The sequence below is a fragment of the Hoplias malabaricus genome, chromosome 17, assembly GCF_029633855.1.
Source record: "Hoplias malabaricus isolate fHopMal1 chromosome 17, fHopMal1.hap1, whole genome shotgun sequence".
Lineage (NCBI taxonomy): Eukaryota > Metazoa > Chordata > Actinopteri > Characiformes > Erythrinidae > Hoplias > Hoplias malabaricus.
In genome coordinates this window covers 19,910,542-19,934,934 of record NC_089816.1, presented here as the reverse complement: position 1 = coordinate 19,934,934, position 24,393 = coordinate 19,910,542, and the positions used below count along the sequence as shown (strand labels likewise).

The 24,393-nt window shown below is 43.4% G+C and overlaps 1 protein-coding gene across 2 annotated transcripts; it reads right to left on the bottom strand.

Annotated features, from left to right (window-relative positions):
* Positions 1-723: 723 nt before the first annotated feature.
* On the bottom strand, positions 724-23,278 carry kdm3b (lysine (K)-specific demethylase 3B). 2 transcript variants are annotated; one of them, XM_066649116.1, is made up of 25 exons: positions 22,909-23,278; positions 20,743-20,892; positions 20,255-20,368; positions 19,973-20,078; positions 19,118-19,242; positions 18,938-19,006; positions 18,100-18,819; positions 16,331-17,624; positions 15,108-15,315; positions 13,878-14,092; positions 13,616-13,768; positions 12,954-13,061; positions 12,738-12,865; positions 12,016-12,277; positions 10,792-11,045; positions 10,393-10,665; positions 9,302-9,473; positions 8,878-8,968; positions 8,659-8,789; positions 7,760-7,879; positions 6,432-6,455; positions 3,036-3,175; positions 2,559-2,735; positions 2,107-2,241; positions 724-1,609 (listed from the first exon to the last, which is right to left on the bottom strand). In XM_066649116.1, exons 1-25 carry the CDS (start codon positions 23,059-23,061, stop codon positions 1,529-1,531), a joined length of 5,403 nt encoding a protein of 1,800 aa, XP_066505213.1. In that variant the 5' UTR covers positions 23,062-23,278; the 3' UTR covers positions 724-1,528. The 2 variants fall into 2 exon arrangements, with proteins under 2 accessions (XP_066505213.1, XP_066505214.1); XM_066649117.1 differs by lacking the exon at positions 6,432-6,455.
* Between the last annotated feature and the right edge of the window lie 1,115 nt (positions 23,279-24,393).

Genomic DNA, 24,393 nt, shown 5'->3' with positions numbered 1-24,393 from the left:
TTTAGCATTCATGTGTGTGTGGTGTTTATTTTTGTTAGCGTGTGTGCGCTAAAAGTCATGTCCCGAGTGAATAAATGGTGATGCCCCATGGCTGAACATTTCCAATTTGAAACTGCAGTGTTTTAAACAGTCTTGGGAACAGATTCTGACAGAAAGGGTTTCATACCTCACACACCTGAGGAACCAATCCCCTCAGCTCAGGGCGGGGCTTAGGGCTCAAGTGGTAGATAGGCATACTGATGTTTGCTTTTTAAGGTGTAGAGTTACAGCTGAGAATGGTTTAAGGAAGGGGATTAAAATAAAAGTATCTTACATCTGCAACTGAACAGAGAGGAGTTAACAGATCACAAAAGACCCGTGAATTTCCACTGTTTATATTCAATAAACCGGCTCGATCACTCACTCTCATCTACTCTCTAACCAATATGTGATGACGGGGTCTGGTGTGAATCGGCTACTGGAACATCGTCCACCTGGAGGAGACTCCACGATGCCTGAAAAAAAGGATGTAAAGCACTTTGGGTGTCTAGAAAAGCACTGTAAAAGTGAACCATCATCCCATACATTCATGCATATCACAATTCTTTAGGCTGTTGCTTTTTGATCGTCACAAAGAGAGAGAAAACTGAAGCAGGAATAAGGCTGTGTGAACATGTGCAACATTTTAAAATGGTTTATTTTATTGCAGTGTAGTAAGAACTTAACACAAAATTTCTCCTAAGAAATTCAGTATGTGTTTAAAAACAAAAAGGGACGATCCATTTTTTGTAAACTTTATTTGCAAAATCATACACACTGCTAAGATCAATATATATATTGATACATATTAATGACCAATATTCCATAGCTGGAATTCTTGGTTTTTGAATGACAATTTCTCAAAGCCGGTCTCCCCAGCGTTCGTGAGTGATTCAAATGACTTTAATGGCCTATAAAAAGAGGAGAAAAAAAAAAAAAAAAAAGGAACAAAACGCTCTCATTTTTGTTGTAAATAAAAACTAAAAATACAAAACTTTGGTCTAGTTCCCTTCAGAACTCAAGTCCACCTCGACCAAATGTGGAGGGATCTTTTTTCTTCTTTTGTCATGCTCGTTCTCTCCTCTCCTCCACAGACAGTTCTCCTCTACTGAAGAAAACAAACCAGCAAAAAAAAAAAAAAAAAAAAAAACTAAACAAAAACAAACCCAGTGCTCACATTAACTCAGGGGTAAAGAAACTTATCCCTCTTTAAGAAAATCCACTAGCTCCGTTCTGAACAGTCCCATGTTTAAAAAAAAAAATGAGCAGACACTGACGGTTTAAATACAGACGAAGAAATTAATTAAGTCTTGTGAAAAAACTAAACGTTTTTTTTTTTTTTTTTTTCTGTAACACTGATGAAGCGTGTCCTTCATCCTAGCCTGAAGCTGAAGTCTGGAACTGAAGAAGGTCTCGCCAAAGCTCTCCTCCATAAGTGCCTCCTCGATAACTCCCCCCTCTGCCCGGGACCTCACTGCTTCGGTTTAGGGTCCGCCACCAAAACACGGCACTAAGAACGGACCAGCTTCACCTCGTGAGCCTTCAGCGTTCCCACGGCTTCCTTCACTGCGTGGTAGATGATGTTCTTCACCTGCGAGAGTCAGACCAGAGAAACATAAACCCAAACGTCCTCATCGCTCCAAACAAGACAGAGCTATTAGTGGTAAGAGGTGTCGAAGCAAGAGAGCAGTTATAAAGAAGGGAATTTTACAGTTTGTTGCTCAGGCGAATTTGAAATACATTACTCTCATCAGACGCATTTTTGACTCATCTGAGCGATGAGGAGCAGATTAAATGCGAACCTTAAATGGCACAGCGTAAGCAGAACAATTTCTCCAGCATTCTCCGAGACGATTATAAAGTGGTCTATAAATGTGAGGCAGACTGGAGCACAGTCAGTGGGGAGTTGGGATTAGAGGGGACACATCTTTTTCGATATTTTCTTTTACTGTTCGTGGTTGGAGAGTGGGTTTTTTAGCTAAACATGCCAAAACGGGTGAGTGGCCTCATCTCTTCTGCAGAGTGATGCAAACTGCAAACATCTAGAGAGACCGCGGCACAAAGATGATAAAGATCGGCAGTAATTACCTGTAGCTTGTCCTCGTGGTTAGTGTGAGTGGTGGAGAGGTGTCTGAACTCCTGTGTCAGTCTGAAGCAGTGCTTCACGTGCTCCGGAGACACAAAGTCCTCGGCCACTTTAATGCAGCTGTACAGGTTGTGCACCTGGGGAAAAACAACGATGAACATGATGATAATGATGATTTAAAATGATTTCTCCCAGTGATAAACTGGAGAGTAAAAATACATCAGCTAAATAAAAAACAAAAACAGAATTGTGAGGATTTTTATTGATCGTGTCCAAGCTTGCTTTAAACCATAATTCAGACTCATCAATTAATCAATAAATAAATAAATAAATCCAGGGACTGATTCTCTGAATTTTTTTCTGAAGAACCGTACATATGGAACGGTTCTAAAGACAAAGAGATATGGGCCTGGTGTTAAATAAGATTTACGTCCAGTTAAAACCGGGTGTTCACCTGGTGCGGTGCTCCAGCAGGAATAAACACAGCGTCTCCCAGAAACTGGATGATGGACCAGCCCTGGACTCCGTATTCCTCGTACAGTCTGCGGCGCAGAACCTGGTCCAGGTACCAGCTCTGATCATGGATGGGGTCATGATCTGGAGGGTTCTCCTGACCTTGTTCCTCTCCAACCTGGAACACAGAACAGGGCTTTCGGTCTCAGATGTGTGTCACATGGGTCTGTAAACACTAGGGAAAAACTGTACAGTAACAGAGAACAGAAAAACAGTACAGAGCTTGCTCAGTTTAAACAACAGAGGAGTTCATATCTCTGATATTAAAGGCTCTTTACTCACCAAATTTATATAAACTCTTTTCATGTGTCTCAGGTATGTATGTCTATAAAATTGCTGTGTTTTTTTTTTTTGTTTGGTACTAAGAAATACAAACGTCTGCACAGGGCTCTTGAAAACAGTAGTCGTGTGGTGGTACCTTGCGCAGGAGCTCGCGGATCTTCTCTGCATCTTTGGCGGCGTAGATGTGCCACAGCGCTCCGGGTTTCTCCTTCCCTTCGTACACTCGTCTCTTGGTCATCTCATCCACATCTCCTTCCTCGATAGTGAGCATCACCTCTGCAGTCACAAGACACAGCTATGTCAAGAGTGTGCACGTGCACGCACACACACACACACACAAATACGGTTCTGTTAATGTACAAAAAAAACTTTAATCAAAGCTGATCTGAGATGAGATCCACTGGACCTAATCAGCTTCTGAAGTGTGGGGGTCCATTTCCCCCCAACACTCACTAAGCCTAGTCCTGGAGTAAATGACTGGGCTGAAGGGTAGGGGTGTAAGTTCTCTACAAAACCTTGGACATCTCTAGGTCAAATGACAGGTTTCTGCTGAAATAAATACTTAGCGATGGGTAAACACATCCTTTACAGAGAACAGAGACAAGCCATTTTTCTGCAAACATTTTTGCATGAGCTTGTCAGTTTAACCTACTAAAAAAAATCTATTAAATTAAAATGTGCCATATTTCAAGTCTCCATTTCCTTTCAATTAAACATAAAACACTACTCATTAAAGGGTGCAGGGTACGGGATGTGCTCTCATTTTCACTCAGACAATTATCAATCACTTGCCCTTTACAAATCCTCCAAAATAATCCTTAAGTAAAGTACAATCACTCTAGTGCAGGGGTTCTTAACCTGGGAGTGCGGGGGGTCATAACAGCTTAGTGGGTCTCACTTAGCGCTTTTCCAACAACAAGGAACCAGAATGGGTCCCATTCACAAAATTAATTCTGTGCATTTCCACCAACATAAATTGGATCCTGAACCAGAAAAGCTTGTGCCCAAGTGGAACAAATAAAGAGTCTGTTCCTCAGCATGAATCTGAATTCTTTTGCAAAACAGAAGGGTTTGTGTGGATCAATCTGTATTGGTTGCAGTTTAAACCATTGGACGTTATGGGAGGAGTTAGTGGGCGGTTCCTCAATCGAGACTTGTGCCTGATTGGCTCCATTGGACGTTATGGGAAGAGTCAGTGGGCAGTTCCTTAATTGAGACCTAGTCTGATTGGCTGTAAATATCCTATTCTGCAGATTCTTTCCTTACCGCAAGGCTCTTATAGACTGTTCTAATGTGATCTAACATCGATTCTCCTGTGCTGTTTCTGCCATCAGAATCACTCTGACTGACCACTGCTTGTTTTATTTGTGACAGCTCTCCTTTCAGATCACTGTGGGTTTTTTTCAATAAACCAGTGTGATGTGGTCAGTTCCTAACAATCCCCCCTTAACACCCAGCTAATGAAGAATGGTTGGGAAAAATACCCCAAAAGTGTTAGAAACCCCTGCTCAGGTATTTTAGACCCCTTCATTAGTCCAGGACTAGACCATATTTGACTACAAATTGAACAGTTAAATCTACAGAGAGAAGTGAATAATGACCATATCAGAATTACAGCTCATTCTTCATTAAAGACTGAAATTAATCCTGAAGCAAACACAGAATTGTTGTCTATAAATGCATACACTTCCAGCATTACGTTGTCTAAAAATATCAGCACAGACCACAGTAAAGCACATATATACACACACACATTTATGAACAGGGGTCAGTGACACGATGTGCATTTTTTTGGGTCAAGTCCATCCAATAACTCAAATGCCATACCGTAGCATGTATTTCAGATACTGTTCATCAATTCTGACATTCTCAAACATCACACAGTACATCAAGTAAAAAGGACTTTATTCTAACAGTGATACAAAGAAAAAAGAGAAAGCCAGAGTAACTGAGGTCATAGTCTGCTTCAGTGTCCAGACTCCAGGAATACCATGACATTATTAACGTTATTTATTTAGAAAAAAAGACTGAGGTCCAAGTCTAAAGATTAGTTAATACACGTGTAAAATGTGGGGTTGTGTCATCTGACATTTTCATTGTTAGAAAGTATTAAAGCAAACAGCACATTAAAGAGGGCCTTGCTGATACAAAAATGCACATTGTAACCTTGATAATTTTTTTTTAAATTATCATTTTGAAAGGGTTCTGTCACTGACCCTTAAAAAAAAAAAAAAACCCAATGATGTTGTAAGGCGAAATGAGCAGGGAAGAGAGTCCAGTACACAACCACCCAACAGTATGGAAATCTGTCTGAACCCCCACCCAATCTGAAACCTGCAGCTACACGGAGCAAGGCGCTGCTGATTCATTCAGTGGGATGTTAACGTTGGAAAAAGAAGGAGCTTAGAGAGTTTTACATCATTCACTGTGGAGGAAACTCCACTATCCGCCTTCGCTCACATCCACAGACTGAATACAGACCGATGCCCTGTTGTACAGAGTAAGAGCTACAAAGCACAGAGATGCCTATATGAGCATTAAATCCCTTGTTCAGAGCATGTTCACATGTGTGTGTGGATCTGGAGCCCACCAACCCACACACTGTGAAGCAAGGACCTTCACTACAAGTGTTGTAGACACACGAGGCTATTCTTATGCATGGTACCTACTCAACTCTGCTCTACTCAGCTCTTTTTCTTTCCCATTAGACAAACCTGGTCCTGGAAGCGGGTTCTTGTTTAGTGACTGTTCTCTCGTGGTTCAGAGCGAGGCGAGTAGGGACTAAACCACGGCGTGTAAACCTTGCAGAGCACTGATTGTCCAGAGAGAGTCGACACATTATGCCATGCAGCGCAGACGTCCAGCACCAACTCTCCATCTGTAAAATCTCCAGCTGCAGCAGAGATCAGGTTTGTTTTTATCCAACTCATGACGGCAGCTCGTAAAATTACGCCATGGTCTTTTGAAGAGGTTCAAACGCTCCTTGGATCGGTGGCCGACGAAAGAATCCAGTGAGAGCTGGACGCTGCAACAAGGAAGGAACAAACTCTACTGATCTGTCTGAACTGATGACGGACCTGTGTTCAGTCCCAAGCAACAACACGCCAATACACCATGAGTAAACAACGCTTAACGTCACCACCACCGTTGTTGTGGTTTCCAAAGCCCACTGTTCCCCTTAGAGACAGGGTTTTCACGAAGTTGTCAGCTACATTTTATTGAGGGGGACCTTAATAGTGGAAAAACAAATAGGATCCAACTAGAGCAGAGTAGAACTGAGTAGAGTGGATACCATGCAGTTCAGAGTGCCAATAGAAGAGCCTACGGTTCTTATCGCCATTTTCTATTCCACCCATCCTCTCTACAGGGACAGGTGTGGGACACTGATCTACATCAATCATCAGTACAGCGAATGGCACATGAAGAGGGGAGAAAGTGATGAGTGAAAGACAGAAGAGTGATGGGGGGGGTTAGTGTAGAGGGTCATGCCTAAGAGGGGAGACAAATTTGAAATAAAAATAAATGCACAGACCTTTGTATCCAGCGGGGTCTGCTTCTGTGAATGAGAAATGGTGCCACAATCAAAAGAAGCCAGGACCCTGAAGAGCTGAGCTCAGAGCCAAAAGGAGCCCAGAGCTTTATCAGCAGGACTTCTGGGACGTCCCGGAAAAGCTTTCTGAGTTCTATACGGTCAAATGCAAAAGCTTGGGTGCCCCTGGTTGAATTACAAGTTGTGTTGATTTTCTAAGTGGCACTGTGTTCAGTGACGTGCACACTCGCTGATTGTTTGAGTTGAACATACTGGGGGAAAGTTGATGAAACATAAAATGGGGCACATGTTGGCGCAATACATTTTATGAAGAGTTTTCCCCTGATATGTTAAACCCCACAAATAGAAACCATGCAGGTAAATGCCACTGTTGGAATAATAAATGTGATTTGACCAGGGGGCCGCAGACTCTTACATACGACTATGTCAATGGCAACTTAAAATGCACTGTGCTCATATCAACTAATGTTATCAGCTGAGCTGAGTAGACTGTGTGAACTCTGAAATACCTTCTGTGGACTATATTTGGAGGGACAGATAACTAGGACCCTGACTCTAAACCTAGAAGATTGATAAGGTTTTTCAGGGCAGACAGAGACAAAGACTGCGAGGAAAAGTTAAACTACCAGACACCGCTCGACTTTGAAAGGAAAAAGCAATGGGTTGACAAAGACTCAAGTCGGAATAATGAGGAGTAAAAGCGTACTGAAATGGAATAAAGACAGCAGCACAAACACACAGCACATAAAAGTAAAGGAAAGGCAAAAGAATAAAGCACTGGTGACATCGCAGACTACTACACAGCCAAGAACACCTGACACCTCCGCGTCACTCGATGAAAATTAAGCACCTCTTTAAAACAGACTCTAACCTTGACTTCTTGACACAAAAGGAACCCTGACTGCTACGACTTAAAATAACATGTGTTTGAAATTGTCTTGAGATACGACGTATAAAACAAATGGAAATGGTTTACCACATAATAAATGTCAGGCCTATAGAAAAACATACATATATATATATATATATATATATATATATATATATATATATATATATATATATATATATATTTTACTTAACAGCTCATGCTGGATATAGCTGGAAACACTGGTTTAATAAGTACTTAAATTACATTTTTTATATGTTTGGTGTAATAAAACAAGCTACTTAAGGGGGTGAAGATTTGTGAATTTTAACATAGTGGACACACCACTGAGTTTAATGTCTTAACAGTAAGGGTTCTATTTAAATGCTGATCAACTGTACTTAAGCATTCATTAAACATCCAGCATGCAGAGAATACTTACCACTCTCATGGTTGTTGTTTCCCTCAGGTATTCCCACGTACACCATCACGTTAACAGCATCTGACACGTCCAGATGCAGATTAGTGGTTCCAACCTTTCTGTCCTCCGTAGAGATCAGACCTGTGGAAACAGAGGGAGATGAAAAAGAAGGAAACAAAGGAGAAAGGAACAAAGAAGTGTGGGTAATAGTGGATTAGTAAGTAATATAAATAAAAAAAATAAATAAAGGAGCAGTGAGATGTACAATGAGGGCTGAGGATTATGGGTGCAAATTACAGCCTGTTTTTCAGACTAACACCTGACTGTCATTAGCTAGCTATAAATCAAACTTTAAAACCTAAAACCTCAAGGCGACATGATGACAACAAACGTAGAACCTGCCAAACACACTGCCATGGGAACACGGGTGGCATCCTGCAGAGTTCTTACATTTTATGGGGATAAAATATATTTATTGTAAAAAAAAAAAAAAAAAAAAAAACATTGAACCAAGACACAAATATATGCAAATGAATTTAATTTTTATTTAGTTTGAAGATATATTCAAAACTGAATTAAATAAGTTTGCGTATATTTGTGTCTTCATTTGCCTCACGACGATTGAAAACCTGATTCCTGTCGTCACGCCCAAAGTGCTCCAAACGAGCCATATTTTGGTTGATGTCGTTTACATAAAAGCTTACACCTGCCTAGGGGTAGGTGTAAATATATAGTAGTTACTAGGTCCTATGAAAATACGAGTCTGGGTGGTGCAACTCGTTTTGATTTAGTAATACATAAACTTGAATTTAGTAAAGACTTGCGTTACAACTAACCTACATTTGAACACAGCTAAGGCCACAGATCCTTAGACAAACTGTCTTATCTCCTGTGTGATAGAAGTTAAAAACTTCACTCACCATATGCATTGTACATCTTGGGCCCCAGATCTGGACGCACAAAGAAGTTGGGAAGGCGCGAGGCCAGGTTGAGTTTGCCGTCTCTCTTCGTGTACTCCGGCAGAGGAAGGTTATCCATGAGATCATCAAACCTGGAGGAGACAGACAGTAACTCAGTGTGCAAAACTCACTTCCTCTGAACCCCCAGCCTGCACATCAGGAAAGAAATAATGAGCGTACCGCGTGGGCATCATGTCTCGGAAATCTTCCCCCGGAGGCCAGTCTTTGAGCTTAAGTACCATGGGCTGCCCATCCGAACCCTGCAACCGCTCTGCAGAAACCAAAGGGAGGTTTTAATGATAAACAAAACAGCACAGACATTAAAAACCCGATAGCAATTGGTTCCTGTCTTGGAAATAGAGAAAAAAGAACATGTACCAGGAGACCATTATTCAACGAGACTTTTCTCCCTTTTATATGTCGTTGCAGAAAGCAGTTCATTTAATAATATTCTCAGAGGCTGTTTACAAACCCTAAGCTGCTAAATCTTCTAAGATACAGCAGCACCATTATTTTTAACATTGTGAAATGATTAAAGCGGTGTGTTATTAATAGATCATTGCACAAAGATCTAAACACTAGAATATTCTCAGTCTTCACTCACTGGAGATGACCTGGAAGCCGTCCCAGAAATCTCTGACTTTGACGTCCGAGATGATGGCGCAGTTCCTGCAGTTGACCAGGTCTACGTCCTGGTCTCCGAACTCATCGCTGAACGCTTCTGGGTTCCACAGAGCGAGTTTCAGTTTCTTGTGGATGCCAGACACAAGCACCGGCTGCAGAATGGAAAAAAAATATGACATAAAATATCTGCAGATGTTATCACACACACACACACACACACACACACACACACTGTGGTGCGCATTTCTGTCAGGCTCTCAGCAGTATCAATACTTCCCAAGAACCATATATAAATACCTTTAAAGGAATTTATCCAAATGTATGTTTTCCAGCTTCCGGAGAAGGGCAGGCTTCAGCAGGAGGGATTCTGAGATGTAAAATGGCTGATTTGGATTTGTATAATTTACCAGAATTCCCAGAGATAACCTGCATTAAGCAGCTGTCACACTAGATATTTTTCACCTTACTCTGGCTTGAAAATTGAGAACTCAAACAGTTCGTTCTGGAGTTCAAACTGTAAAAATAACCACAGCAAATATACAGTATATATCCTCCCAACTGACTGAGCTCCAGTCCGTCTGGTTTTTATGCAGCATTTTATAATCAGACTGGATCGTGTTATATCAAGTTTAGCGATTACATATTACTAGTTTTCCTCCATTTAGGGTATAGTACTGCTGTACAAAGCCTGGTTCCTTCAGGGTCACCTCAGGCAAATCAGCATACTACTGCTTGAGGACCTTCACCAAAAGATGGAATTTCACTTGCCAAACTTTTCAAGATTTGTTGGCCACGATATTGATTTGAAAAGGCAAATGCTAATGAGGCTTCAGCCATTCAAGGCCCTTTATGCTGTTTACATGTTTATAAAAAGCCTAGTACAGAACCTGAACATTTTGTACTGATAAAAACCACAGAAATCACAGGTAAACCTTTTAGCCCCAATACCTCCTGATGTTAAACTAACACAGCTGTATTTAACTTGGTTGGTTTATTTATATATTACATAGCAGAATCCTGTCACTACACCAATGTATCTGTCCTGCATTCAGATAAATCTACACTGCTCACCTGGCCCTGTTTCCAGCACTCTCTGAAGATCTTCCAGTTGTTGCTGTTGCTGGGGTCCTGCAGACAGAGCAGCCTACCGTCACACAGCCAAGAGTGGGAGGTGTGGGGGTCCAGGACGCTGAGACCCATCACCCCCTCTCTGCGAGGAACACTCACTGGTTCTCCAGCCTCAGATGATCCAGACGCACGGCGCCCTTCTGCTTTCTTATTCTCCACCACCGACGCAATGATGTGGTCCAGAATGGTGGGAAGACCTCCCTTCATCTTATCAGACTGAAAAGAGGACATTGAAACTATAATCACAAGTAAAAAATACCCTTGCTGTTCCCAACTTGTTTCACATTTAATGCAAATCAGAAGATGCTGCTACACAACATGGCATGCAGAAGGTTCCCTCACCCCTGCTGAAGAAGAGAACACTGAAGGGAAGGGGACTCCACCCTCTGGAGCCTGGGGCAGTTTTCCCGGGCCTGAGTTGAGCAGGTCCCGCAGACTTGTGCCCTCTGCTTTGGGCTGGGCTGGTCCGGAGCCCAGCAGAAGGCTGTTGAAGAGCTTGGGGCTGGGGCTTGAGGGTTTGGAGAGCGAGCTGAAGGCATTCAGACCAAAAGGAGATCGGGCTTCGCGACCCATCATCGCCCTCAGAGAGCCCGAGTCTAGAGGGACAAGAAGACAGTAAGAGAACAATTTCCCGAACCACAGACACTGAGGAGGGTATTGAAGAAGACAGGAATGTTTCATGGATAAGAATCTGTAGTGGGTAAAATACATTGCCAGAAAACTTTAATCTGTATTTTTGTTCATTAAAAGCATTGTTCACAGCAATGGGATATGTTAAAATTTGGACGTACACTAGAGGGCACCACCACAATCAGAGTTTAGTGAAGGAATGACCAAAAAAAATAAATAATGCAAGCCTTGGTCCAGAACTGAAATGAGTGATGCTTCTATCCAGATCCATGTCCAGTTTGTAATAAATTATTTTGAAAACCTAATAACATTAACCCCGCGACCCTAAATTGGATAAGCGGTTACAGATAATGGATGGATGGATAATAATATTAAATGAATTGGGGTTTTGTGGACAGTCGTGGAGTTAATCGAGACAAGTTAATATGGCAATAACTACTCTCAACTGACAGGGACGTTAGATCGAGGACAGCGTGGTCAGTTCACTAGAGGGGGGGCGTGAGAGCGAGGATAGCGTCTCCTGAACCCAAAAAGGAAAGCTGACTCAGAAAGGCGAGCATTTAAAAATGGACGAAGCAGTTTGTGGTCATTCTCCTTGTGGCCGAATATAAACCAGTGAGTCTTACAGTGTCCCAAAACATGACATTAATTAAAAGCAGCAATGTGAATCACTGCTGTGACACCAATCACAGATCCTGTAGAGTGAACCATAAGTATGAATAAGATTAGGCAAATGGAGCGCATTGAAATGTACTTCATAAATACCCCACCTTTATTACCTTATTTAAGAGTGTAGCCTTAACCCTGCAAGAACACAGACTACATGTACTGCAAAATCAAACATTTCAGTCCTTAAACAAATCACAAAAAACATCTGGGAGATCCTGGAGGAACAGAGCAAATCAGAAACACTTTGTACTTCAATCAGCGGCTCACCTTTGGAGTCCTCTTTGGGCTTCTGCGTGGTCAGGTCAGCGAGCCAGTGGAGGGCAGAGGAGGGGTTGCCCTTGCCGTCCTTGGCGCCAGGCGTCTGTGGCGTGGCTGGAACAGCTGCTGAGTTACTGCTGGATGATGTCTCAGCACTGCTGCCCTCAGCACCAGGCTCCACTTTAACCACCACAGCAGTCAAGGCTTCCCCATCCGGCCGAGGAGTGGTTGAAGTGGAAGCACCATTCCCGGCGCTGGACGCTGCACCTGACTGCAGTAACAAAACATTTTGAAATAATAGTTGTTAAAAATCTCAGAAAGAAATTTGTGCGCATAGGAGGTATTACACCATCTATTTATTTGTTTATCCTAACTAAGCCTGTTACAATAATTATAGAATTGGCTTAAGGAGAACATCTACCATTGTGGGGAGCCCCATGTCTCTTAAGGTGGAGTGGTGTGTTTGAGGGAGAGAGAGAGAGAGAGAGAGAGAGAGAGAGAGCGCAAGAGAGGTTCTCTGGTTTTTCCTGCTCTTGTTCAAGAGCCTTTATGTGGATTTGTTGTTTATTCATATTGTATTATTTGTTTATATTTAAAAAACAAATAAACATTTATTTTTCAGTATCTGAATATAACTAAACTTGTGCTAAAAGAATAAAAAAAACATACAATTAAATGCTCCAAGTCAGTTCACTGTGAAGCACCTAAAACACACAGTCACGAGAGCTTACTTGTGAAAGGCCGTTGGGAGCCGTAGGCCGCGCCGCAGGTTTATTGTGTTTGCTGGTGCAAGGGCAGTTCGCCTTGATGCCCCATTTTCCTCGTGCTGCGTGTACCATGTCTCCGATATTATACAGCGCTGTGGAAAAACAGATAGTGGACAAGTGAGCAGCACTTAAGGATACACTGCCAAACAATAAACTCTTTAAGTGGAAGAGAAAATGTACCTGTGCCAGGTATAATCTGAGTGGGCATGAGGTTCTGGGGCTCATGAGGCTGACCCTTTGCGCACTTCAGCCACGAGAAGACCTCATCGTCTGGGGTCTCCACCTCTTCTATATGAATGAAAGTAATCGTTGATAGGATTGGAAACTGTTAAATTAAAGTGGACTTATTACGATAAAATCCTGTCTATCGTGTGAATCTGGAGCCCACCAACCCAAACACTGAGAAACAAGACCCCACCACAGTCAGTTTTCTGTGTGCTCCAAGTCAGAATACGAGCCGTTCTGATTCTGCTCCGCTCCTGACGTCAAGTGCAGAGACCTTAGAATGGCCCCCGCCCCCTCGTCTGAGTTTGTCCAATCACAGCGCTAGACCCACGTTTATGTGAGAGCGAAAACACGAGTTTAAACGCAGCAAAACAGACACAACGAGAGCGGAGAAGCACGGAGTAAAAGCTGAGAAAACGAGAACGGAGAAGAAAGAGAACCGAGCGAAAACGGCTAAAAGCCAGAGCTTCTGCTCCTCGTTCCTCACTGCTGTGCACTCGGGTTCTGGGTGAACAGCGAGCAGCTCATTAGATGCAACATTAAGAACTCCACTATGGAGAAGAAGGGGATATGGCACCTATAAAGATGTAAAGAAAATTAAATGAGGGCACGCTTACCGTCCTGTGGTCGGTTCTTCCGTAGCCGATAACAGTCGAGACACACACCGAAGCCACACTTGCGACACACCCAGTGGATGTTGAAGAGCGTCGTCTCACAAACGTCACACATCTCTCTCACTCCTCGCACCGCTCGCTTCCACGCCACCTTTTCTGTAGAAACACAGACAACATGTCAAACTGTGAACTGTGAAAAACGTAAGGTTCGTACTCACTCATGAACAGAGGCAGCTCAAAAAAGAAGAGAGAAATAATTTCTTACGGTGAGGCTCCACCATCATCATGGCCTCCTTCTCGGACATGACGAGCTGGCAGAACTGGTCTCCGACGTTGGCCAGGATGTATTTGGATGTGTCGAGGTCGAGTCCGTCCTGCGTGTTCGTGGAGGGGAGCCACAGACCCATGGCCATGTTATCGCTCTGCTGTGGGCTCAGGAAGCCCTCAACGCGAAGGATCCCCTTCTTGGTGAATGCAAGTCTAATACATAGAGAGAGAAGGAAAAAAGCAGCACAATTTATAACACAGTGTATTTTGGGACCACTACTTTGTAATAAATCACTACTAATATATAATTTGACTTATATTATGTTTTGGTGTATTATTATATTGTAATATTTTGTGTGGGCGGCACAGTGGCGCAGCAAGTAGTGTCTCTGTCACAGCTCCAGAGTCCTGGAGGTTGTGTGTTTGAGTACCACTCTGGGTGACTCTCTGTGTGGAGTATGGTGTGTTCTCCCCGTGTCTGTGTGGATTTCCTACGGGTGACTGTCTGTGAGTAGTATGGTGTGTTCTCCCCGTGTCTGTGTGGGTTTCCTCCAGGTGACTGTCTGTGAGGAGTGTGTTGTGTTCTCCCTGAGTCTGCGTGGGTTTTCTCCGGGTGCTCCGGGTTCCTCCCACGCTCCAAAAACACACGTTGGTAGGTGGATTTGCGACTCAAAAGTGTCCGTAGGTGTGAGTGTGCGTCTCCCTGTGTGGTCCCCTACGGGGTGTGTTCCTGCCTTGCGCTCTGTAGTTCCGGGAGGGCTCAGGACCCACCGTGATACTGAACTGGTTTATCTGTATTAAAGAGTTCTATTTTTAGTGTACTCAGTAAACCGTATAATTATTTACAGTTATATAATTTGATATAATTTAAATTACACATTAGTAGTCATTTAGTACAAAGCAGTGATTCCAAAATAACATAAGTACTAGGTTTACAAATAAGATTTGAGATGTTTGTGTAATGAAGTATTATTAAAAACTATATTGACACTTTGTTTATATATATATATATATATAAAAATGATTTTTGAATGTTGAATTACAATTATGTTACACACACAAAAAAAAAGAAAAAGAAAACTAATTTGTATTTTTCACAAGTGGAGGACAACGACAGAAACCAGATTCTATCCCACTCTTTCAAATGTGTTTTTAAAGGAAGCTCAAATAGGAACCTTTATTAAAAAAGTAGGAGACTTACTGAGAAATTAACAGCACTCGGACTCACCTGCGGAAGTGAAAGAAGCGACAAGCCACGTTAGGGTCATCATCATCCGAGTCCTGTTCTCTGGATTTTCGATAGCGCTCCAGACGACACTCTCTGCATTTGTGCAAGTGCGGCGCTACGTTGATGCAGGAGCCATCCTGTAAGAAAGGCTCACCGGACTGCTTCAGCCTCCGAACCTTGCTCTGGTCCTTGAGCACAGACTGACCCGCTGTAACGCACAACCAAGACAAACATTCATCACTGAGACATGCCCTGAAACACATTCTTGCTCCAATATTACAGATATATACTTTGTAATAACTGCCAAAACAAGTATTGGTGATAGACGGATGTAGATCAACTAAAAGAGACTTTCAATATTTATCTGTAGATCTTAAATGCAGGAGAATAAACAAGTTTTTAACAGAACAATACAAACATAACATGCACAGAAAAATAAAAGCATTGTGTAAAAACGAAAAAGAAAGAGAACCAAGTGAAAACGGCTAAAAAACAGCTCACTGCTGTGCACTCGGGGTCAGGGTGAACAGCGAGCGGCTCATTATCATTTAAAGGAACAGGTGCTGAAAGCGGGTGTTCTGAACAGGGCTGTTTACACAGGGGGAGAACACTGTTGTGGGGCTTGCGGGGTTTGGACCAAAGCAGGTCACAGACGTTTCATTAAGAAACAGAACTGTGTTCCAATGTGGAGATGAGGGGGATATGGCACCTTTAATAAACACTTATTCCAGTAGGTGTTGTTTGTTGAAAGGTCTTTGAAATCAAGCTGTGAGGTGATGGATGCGTCTTCTAACATTAGGCTCTCGTCACACTCTCTGAAGTGAAGTGACACAGCTTCTACTCCGAGCATTTTAGAATTGATAAAGTTTATAAACTCTGTCACAGCATCAGCGCTGTGTCACTGTGATACACAGAGCACGGTGAAGTCAGGTGTTATAACCTGCTCTCACTTCACACACAGGGTCACAACACGTCCCAGTGTCAGGAGAAAGTCATCTCCACTGTGGAGAAGAGGAGGGTGGATAAGATCCTGTCAGTACTGATTATTCTAAATATAATGTAAATATCCACATTTATTTACTCATAAGATGTGTGTGAAGCTACAACACTGGTGACTGTAAAGCCTTCTGTATCTAGACTACATCACACTACAGTGAGTAAACTAGAGCAAAAGGAAGCATGTCCAAATCCCAAAAAAAAAACACCCTGGTCTATGGGGTTACCTTTAAAGGGTTGGCTCCTTGGACGGCTTTTAGCAACAGCCTGAGGCTTAAGCGCCTGGCCGTCTGCCCCATTTGCAGCAGCAACCTGGGCGCCAGGCTTCTGGCTCTGTTCTAAGGACTCCTCGTTCTCGCTCAGGTCAGACAGGTCACTGTTCGTGCTGGAGTCCGAGTCCTTTTTGCTCATCTGGCTGCGGTTTTCCAGAGAGAACTTCTGGTCGAAGGGCATAGGGGTTCCCCGGCCCTTTGTGTAACCACCTTCGGGGTTGTCCCGAGTTCCAGTGCCAGCCTCGGCGCTCTCCTTGCTGAGTTTAAGCGCTTGCTGCTCGTCTACGGGAGTGGATGTGAAAGAAGCAGGAGAGGAAGAGGACGAGGAAGGAGAGCCGGTAAACTGAGAAGACAGGATTCCCTTTGGAGGCTCAGCCATGGTGAACAAATTTGGTTGGCTTTCAGGGGCAGCAGGATCTTGGTTAAGGACACCAGAACCAGCTGCAGGCAGAGTAGAGGAGGGCAGTTTTGCAGGCGACATCCCACTAAACGGGCCGGGCGGGACGGCACCGCAAGCTAGAAACGGATTGGACTCTTTCGAGGCCTGAAGAAACAGGTTTTCATGAGTTTCTGAAACTTTGCCACCTGAGAGCAAACCAAACCCAGGACTGGGTCCGCTAGGATTTTTTATTCCACTTAAAGCAGGAGAGCCAGGACCCAGAGAGGTCCCAAGTCCTACAGCAGGCTTGGTGACATCCGAACCCACCACAGACTGAGTGCTTCCAATAGCTGTGGGGAAACCAGGGGCCAGTTTCCCTAGTGTTTCTCCTCCTGCTCCAAAGGGCTTGCTCATGAGAACCCCGTTACCTGTCGGCTTGGCATCAGGCACTTTAGGCTGCTCTTTCAGAGACAGGTTGCTGGGCGGCGCTGAACCAAAGAGTCCCGCAGACGCAGAGGCCACAACTGCCTTTTTTAAACCCTCAGAGGGAGCGGCAGATTTGAACAAGCTTGGCGGCTCTTTGCTCAGGCACTCAGACAAGGCTGTGAAGTAATTACTGTCCTTCGTCTGGCCCTGAGCGATGCTCGGGCTCTGTGCTTGTGTCTGAGACATGCACTGGAAGAATAAGTTCTGAGATGGTTCGGAGGCCTGCTGCTGAGGTTCTTTCGGGTTGTTGAAATAAAATCCGAAGGGCTTGTTCTCCTGGGAAGAGCCGTTTGTCTGCGCAGGAACACTGCTGAATACTGCACCGCTGGACTGCTTCGGCTGCGAAGGACTGAAGCCTGCTGCGAGGCTGGCCGTCTTGGGTGTCTGAAAAGTACGTAAGATCTAAAATGAGCTTCTTATAATTTAGAATTTAAGGATCTATTCCCAGAGAGTACAATTTTTCACACATAAAAATGAAACATTCACACAAAATCTGGCAGGTTTTTCTTTTTTTGTCTAAAATTGAAGGAAGATGCTGTAAGAGGAAAAAGAAATTGATTCCTTGAGAAGGTGCAACGATGACTTTAGCATTTTACTTTTAAGCACAGCAAATAAATGGCCCGCACACTGTTCTGAAGATCTTTCTGTAGTCTTGCTGCTCATTTGTTTGTTCTGCAAACACAACAGCTGCCTCCATTCAAGGCAGAAAATAAAACTAATTCACAAGCTTCAGTCAGTATGCGTGTGTTTGTTTTCAAACCCTTTCTTTCTTCCATTAAAAACCTGGTGTGAACAGGCCATAACTCAAGACACAACTCAAATGCAGCTGACAAATGCTTAAAGTAATTATCTACATTACTTGGCTTGCATCTGGTGGAGATCTCCAAACATGGCTCTTCTGGCTGAGGTCTGTGGGGGCAGAAAGCACCACACTGGCAGCGTTGTCCTGGGAGGGAGAAGAGATGGTGACAGGACCTGGGGAAACCAGAGCAGCCGTTTTTGGGTAGCCTGAAAGGACGCCGTCTTCCCTCTCTGACGCTGGGGCTGTGGGGGAAGACTTGGGAGCAGGAGTTCCAGGCACTAAGTTGGGCATCTGGCCCAAAGATGGAAATGTGTTAGAGAACGCAGAGGGAGCAGGCTTTAAAGGTGGTGGATTCAGAGTGGACGTGGGAAGCATCGTAGCTGAAAGAGGTCCCATTTTATCTTGGCTCTGGGAGGCGTTGCCGTTCTCCTTGATGAAGCTCACAGGTCTGACGCTGGAATGATCCTGCTGAAAGGAGGCACTTTGGCTAGCCAGAGATATTACTTCTGAACTTGCGTTGGAGCTCCCCCTCCCAGATACAATTCCCATGCCATCCTTCCCTTCCACCATTCCCATCGAGGGGGTCTCTGCTCCCCTCGTTACCATCGAATCACAGTCTTTTCTGGAACCGCTGCCGTTCTGGCCTTCTGCTTCAGCCTCTCCAGCTCCTTTAAACCGCTTCAGGGACATGTCCTCATCATCTTCAGAAGCTGTCTTCCGCCGACGTCCTCCCTCGCCTTTCCCTCCGTCCATATCCTTTCTCCTCCGATCCTGACTCTGCAAGAATCACAGCAAAGTAGAATAAGTAGGGCAAGTCGTTTAAACAAAAATAACCTTTACAGCCAATCAGCTGTGTGTGGCTGTCAAAAAACGTTCACATAAAAAGTAACCACACCTCATCGATGGCATCCATAGCCAGCATTACGTGAATGACTCTAGGATCAACCACCTGAGTCTCTTTGCCCTGCAAAGTAAATAAACAAACAGAAGTCATGAGAGTAAGTGAAAGCAGTGGAAAGGGCAAGATGTACATTGTGGAGAAGTCAGCAGAAGCCCCCCACACACACAAACACACCTGATCCATTGTAATCTCCATAATATGAGAGACAGGATCATGCTGGGAAACAATTCCCAAAGCCCAGGGCTCTCCAAACTCCGGCTGGTAAACCTGCACCCTCCGGCCCTGGATGGTGTAGGGTCCTGAGCAGAGCAAGAAAGCACAACACTGAGTAACACTGTAATTAAACCCCACACGGGTAGCGATCCTTAAACAGGTTCTTTCAAAATATTCACCCAAAATTAATTGTTTCCAGCTGTTAATTTCAGTACTTCAGCATTTAATGGTCGTGTGTAATGTAGTGAACTGTACGTAATAAACATCACTGCCTCAGAAGCAGAAGAGGTGCAGATAATACTAGAGTGAGCTGAAACTAGCAACACCTGAACTTCAACATTGCTTCAAAAACACAGATTCTGAAAAAAATCAAAATGTGTTGCACTGCCGGGTGATCTCCGTCAACCCTGTTATTTCCAGTCAGGGGTTAATATCAATATCTGGGGCAAATAAAATGCTGAAATGTTGGAAACGCATGAATACGAAAGTGACTTCGCTGCCACCCGTAAACCTCAGTTTTCAGGGATCGATACTGGACCTGTTCTATAAAGTCTGTAAGGAACATCCTCACAAGGCAGATAGTGTTTCTATTAACTACAACTTTTAGAAAACAAATGTGCAAATGTAGATTAAGAGAAAGTATATTGCGAGATTGTACCATTATTTAAAAAAAACAATGTGTTAAATTATTTATATGTGAATAACATTGTAAAACAATGATCTGTGTGAGACAGTGAATGTTCCGGTTGCTTGCCCAACTGGGCAATATGAAAATAATCATAAATGTTGAACCCTTCCAGTGCAAATTAAACAGACCCTTTCTGAGGATTTCCTGCAGCTCTGAGTCCCGGTGCCAACTGCTGATGGCGGCGTGGAGGGCCGGCTGCTCCTGCAGAAGACTGTGCCTCACATCTTTGTCCACCTGAGGAGAAACACAATGACAACCCTGAAGACCAACCTCGGACTCGTAAAGACAACATGCTTCTCAATTTGGGCCTCAGGAAGAGTGCTACATTCTTTTAACACAGAGCCACAGGTCAGGTGAACTCTAGTTAAAGACAACACAGACATATCTTCTATTAGGTTATCAAGGCAAACCTCAAATCTATGTATTGTGTTCTTGTTGGAGAGAAACTCCAGCTTTTTAGTTCCAAAGAACTCCACAGGAACCAAGGATCCCAGCCCCACACGGTCCACCAGTGGCTGAAACACCTGAGAGACAGGTAAAGAAGTTAAACAAAATACCAACATGCACAACACATCTACCTTTTCTAAAGTACTCACACGCCCAAGATAATGAATTTCTGCCTCATTTACTAAAGCATTAACACGGCTCATAAAAGATTATATCCAAAGAAACATGTTTATCTCCTGTAAAGTTACTATTTTGGAGAAACATGTTTTACTTTGGACAGTGACAACATGCAGAAGATGAAACTGAATTGAAATTTCTTCAATTACAAGGTGTTGTCTATGACTTTTCTAAACATGGCTCTGCACAGAGACAGGGCAGTAAACAGTAAACATGGAAAGCACAGAGCCACAGCAGGCCACTGAACAGCTTCAGGATACAGATCTACACTCACCAGCGCCGGCCAATGATTTGAGGTTCCTCCCACTTCGTTTCTTGGTGCCCAAACAATGGCTTTCTCCATCAGAGCCGCTCGTACCTCGTCCCCATAAACCTGCACCCAGGCGCGCTGCTGCCATGGACAGTCCTCAAACTCCAGGAAAATCTGAGTAGAAAAAGAGCAACTGTGTTTCTACAGTCTCTGGACAGCAGTCGTGTAAAACTGTCAGCACAGAAAATGAATACAAGTCTAGCAGCATTTGCTCTAGTTCAAGAGCAGCGAAATATTTTGGAACTTGTTATAATCACATTTCAAACTTAGAATGTTTTTTTTACGCAGAACACTACGGAAATAAACATTTTCCTCTAAATGACCATAAACAGAGGATTTTAAGCACAAAGGAGAATATTTTAATCATTCAAATGCTTCATTGTCTTGAATTTATTTTCTGTCCGAATTCCAGCTTCTCATTCAGCATTTTTTTTATATTTCTAAAGCTGGAAGTGTGTCTCTGTCACTCAGCTGCAGGGTCACGGGGTCCTGGGTGGACTCCTCTCCTCGGGTCACTGTCTATGAGGAGTGTGGTGTGTCCTCCTCATGTCTGCGTGGGTTTCCTCCAGACATTCCAGTATACCACACAATCCAAACATGTGTTGGGCATAGTGTGGCTGTGTGGCATTATCCACAAATGTGTCTGTGTGAGTGAGTGAGTGATGCCCTGTTTTAGACTAGTGCTCTGTCCAGTGTGTGTCCCTGCCTTGCACCCAGTGATTCCAGGTGGGTGCCGGACCACACCAGTCAGAATGAAGCGCTTACAGATGATGTATTTCTGACCTAAGGTTTTGGTCGAGGCCTGTTTGAATCCACGTCCCAGCAAAACAAGAGTACTAGCTCAGATAAGGTTTGCTGTTTAGTAAACGTTGCCTCTCTCACATTTAAAACAGCTGTTTCCCAACATTAGGGTGAATTTACATTCTTGGGAAGCACAGTGTGAACATTTAACATATTACACCAACTTACACCTTTCTAATATATACAGTGCACTACCTGGACTACAAAAGTAAGGCTTGTAAATCCAAAATAGTTACGAAATGGAGATTTATGATCCCCTAAAATGTCTGTTTGACGTTGTTTCTCACGTCTTTTTATGATCTGTGCAGGCTGTGGTGTAATATATAGAGAGTATGGAGATGTTTGCTGACTGTCCGCAGCTGCTGCTGTTGTTAACGTTCTTTTCTCTTGTTGGTTCTTTACACCTTTCCTCTATTTATTACCTACATCTTGAGCTTCTGTTTCCTTCTCCATCTTTGTTTTTAGATAATCTCTTAGCTAATGTTTAGCCCTGAGCCCTGGTTAATTCATTTCCCCAGTCTCTTATTTCTGTAATCTTGCTTTCCTTCTGTCAAGTGCACTCTTTTTCCACAGTTTACATTAGAGCCTGTAACACTTAGTTTATAGCCAAGAACACTCAATTGAGGTGAAATAGGGTTTTTTTATTCGCTTGGTTCTCCTCATGTGCTGCTGCTTAGAAGCCCACCCTTATTATAAATGTTGTCCTGCCCTGTATAGTATTTGTCTCGTGTGTTTTTGCATATTCTACACTCTATGTAAAGTGAATTCTCTGTAAGTCAATGTGGTGATATATAGGTTTGAAGAACCGGTGTATTTCCAGTATATACCATTTACACTGAGGCTTGACAATGAAAGACCACTAGACTTTGTTTTTTTATTTGTTTGTGTTTTTTTTTTTTTTAGAAATTATCAGTTCCACCTTAAATGGTGCATTATTCCCACTAAATCGCACTGCCTTCTGGCGCCCTGAATCAAATTATAACTGCTGTATTTAAGGTGGAACCATCAGTCGGGTTATTACAAACAATGGTTCCCACAACACTCCTGCTGCACTATTTAAGGCGGAATTGCTACAGAGTGCAAGGGAAAACACGACCCTAGGATCCCGATGCCACTTCTGCAGCACTATTTAAGGTGGAACGGAGCATTAAACCAAGACGACTGCAAATCTGAGGCAAATTTTGGCCTTCCAGAGTGTTACAGACACTAAAAACGAACGTTTAAATAGTTATTGGTGGGTTTTTTTACAGGCACTGGAGCTTTTGGTTTCATAAATAGTTCTCTGTCTGTTTGCTTTGCCGTCTCTACTGTCTCTAAATCGGTTCTTACCTCCACCCCCGGGCTCTCCAGGCCGATAACGCTGACCGCCCGCACGGTGCCCCGGAGCCAGGCGGCTTGCTGCAGGTCGCTGCCCGGGCAGGGAGCTCCGTCCCCGCGGAGCAGCAGCAGCCGCTTCCCGATCAGACCCAGAGAGTCGCCCATGTTTACACACACACCATCCAGACACCGAAAGGCCCGAAAATCAGCAAAAAAACAACACAGTCTCTCCCAACCGCCCTCTGCTTACATACACACAGCAGCGCCCTTTCCACAGCGGCAATATTCCGTGGGCTCCGACCCGATTTCACAGCGCCCTTTGTCAAGAGACCGAAATGTTATTGTTCTTACTGTGGCCCCTTCTCCGCGTCCGCCATTTAGACTCTCGGTAACCAAACGCACTCCTCGTACACACTGCAGCCTACCGCTCTCACCAGCACACCGCCCCCAGCGGCCAGCGCGGGGACTGCAGCGTTCCAAAGGGAAACCATACCAAAATGCAGAATTTAGAAGTGCACCATAGCTTTTACAACAGTACAACAAAAAATGACCTCTGCATTTAAACTGTGGCGGTGAACAGATACACAAACACACACACACACTCTAGTGTACCAGGACCATATTCCTATTTAAATTTTAGGTTTCCCAGACAGGGATTCAGCTTAGTCCTGGACTACATCCCCCTCTTAATGAAAATTCACAATTCAAAATGCTGTGATGCCTATATGCACAAAAGTCACAATTTAATAGGATAAAGTATAATTTGATACATTTTCTGAAAGATTTTAATCAGTTTGTGTTCTTTTTCTATACACAATAAGCTTGAAACTAATAAAAAGCTTCAAATATTGCTCCCATGGCCATTATTTACGTTCACATTATAACAAAACAAAACATTCATTCATTCATTATCTGTAACCGCTTATCCAAGTAAGGGTCGTGGTGGGTCCAGAGCCTACCTGGAATCATTGGGCGCAAGGCTAACAAAACTATTATGTAATGATAATGTTGTGATAATGTTGTTATGCTTTTCCAACAGAATAAAACTATATAATAAATAAATAAACAACAAAAAGCCTGTTGAAAATCAGGGATACAAATCAATTTAACAGAAAAACACGGGCCTCGGGTTGAATTTGACCAACACTAAAAGAGTTGACGGACATTCCTATTGGACAATCCTCAACTAGGGGTTAATTTGTCTTGCTGAGAAACACTGATTTGGTGAAGACCCCAGGTTTAAGGAAACGAATAACAAACATGCACTGGAACAAAATTCATGTGTCCATTGGTGCTTTTCTCATTGGGTTCCTTCTTGAGACCTGGCGTTGAATGCATTGTGAAAAGGATAAATGTAAGACTGACCTCTAGATGGCGCCAAAGCCTTCGTATCTTAGGTCAGTCGTCATTAAGGCCACAAGATCTATCCTGCTTTTATTTTAGCCCATTTCTCAGGGATGTTAGTGCTTTTTCCTGTCCGAACACCCACGATTCAGC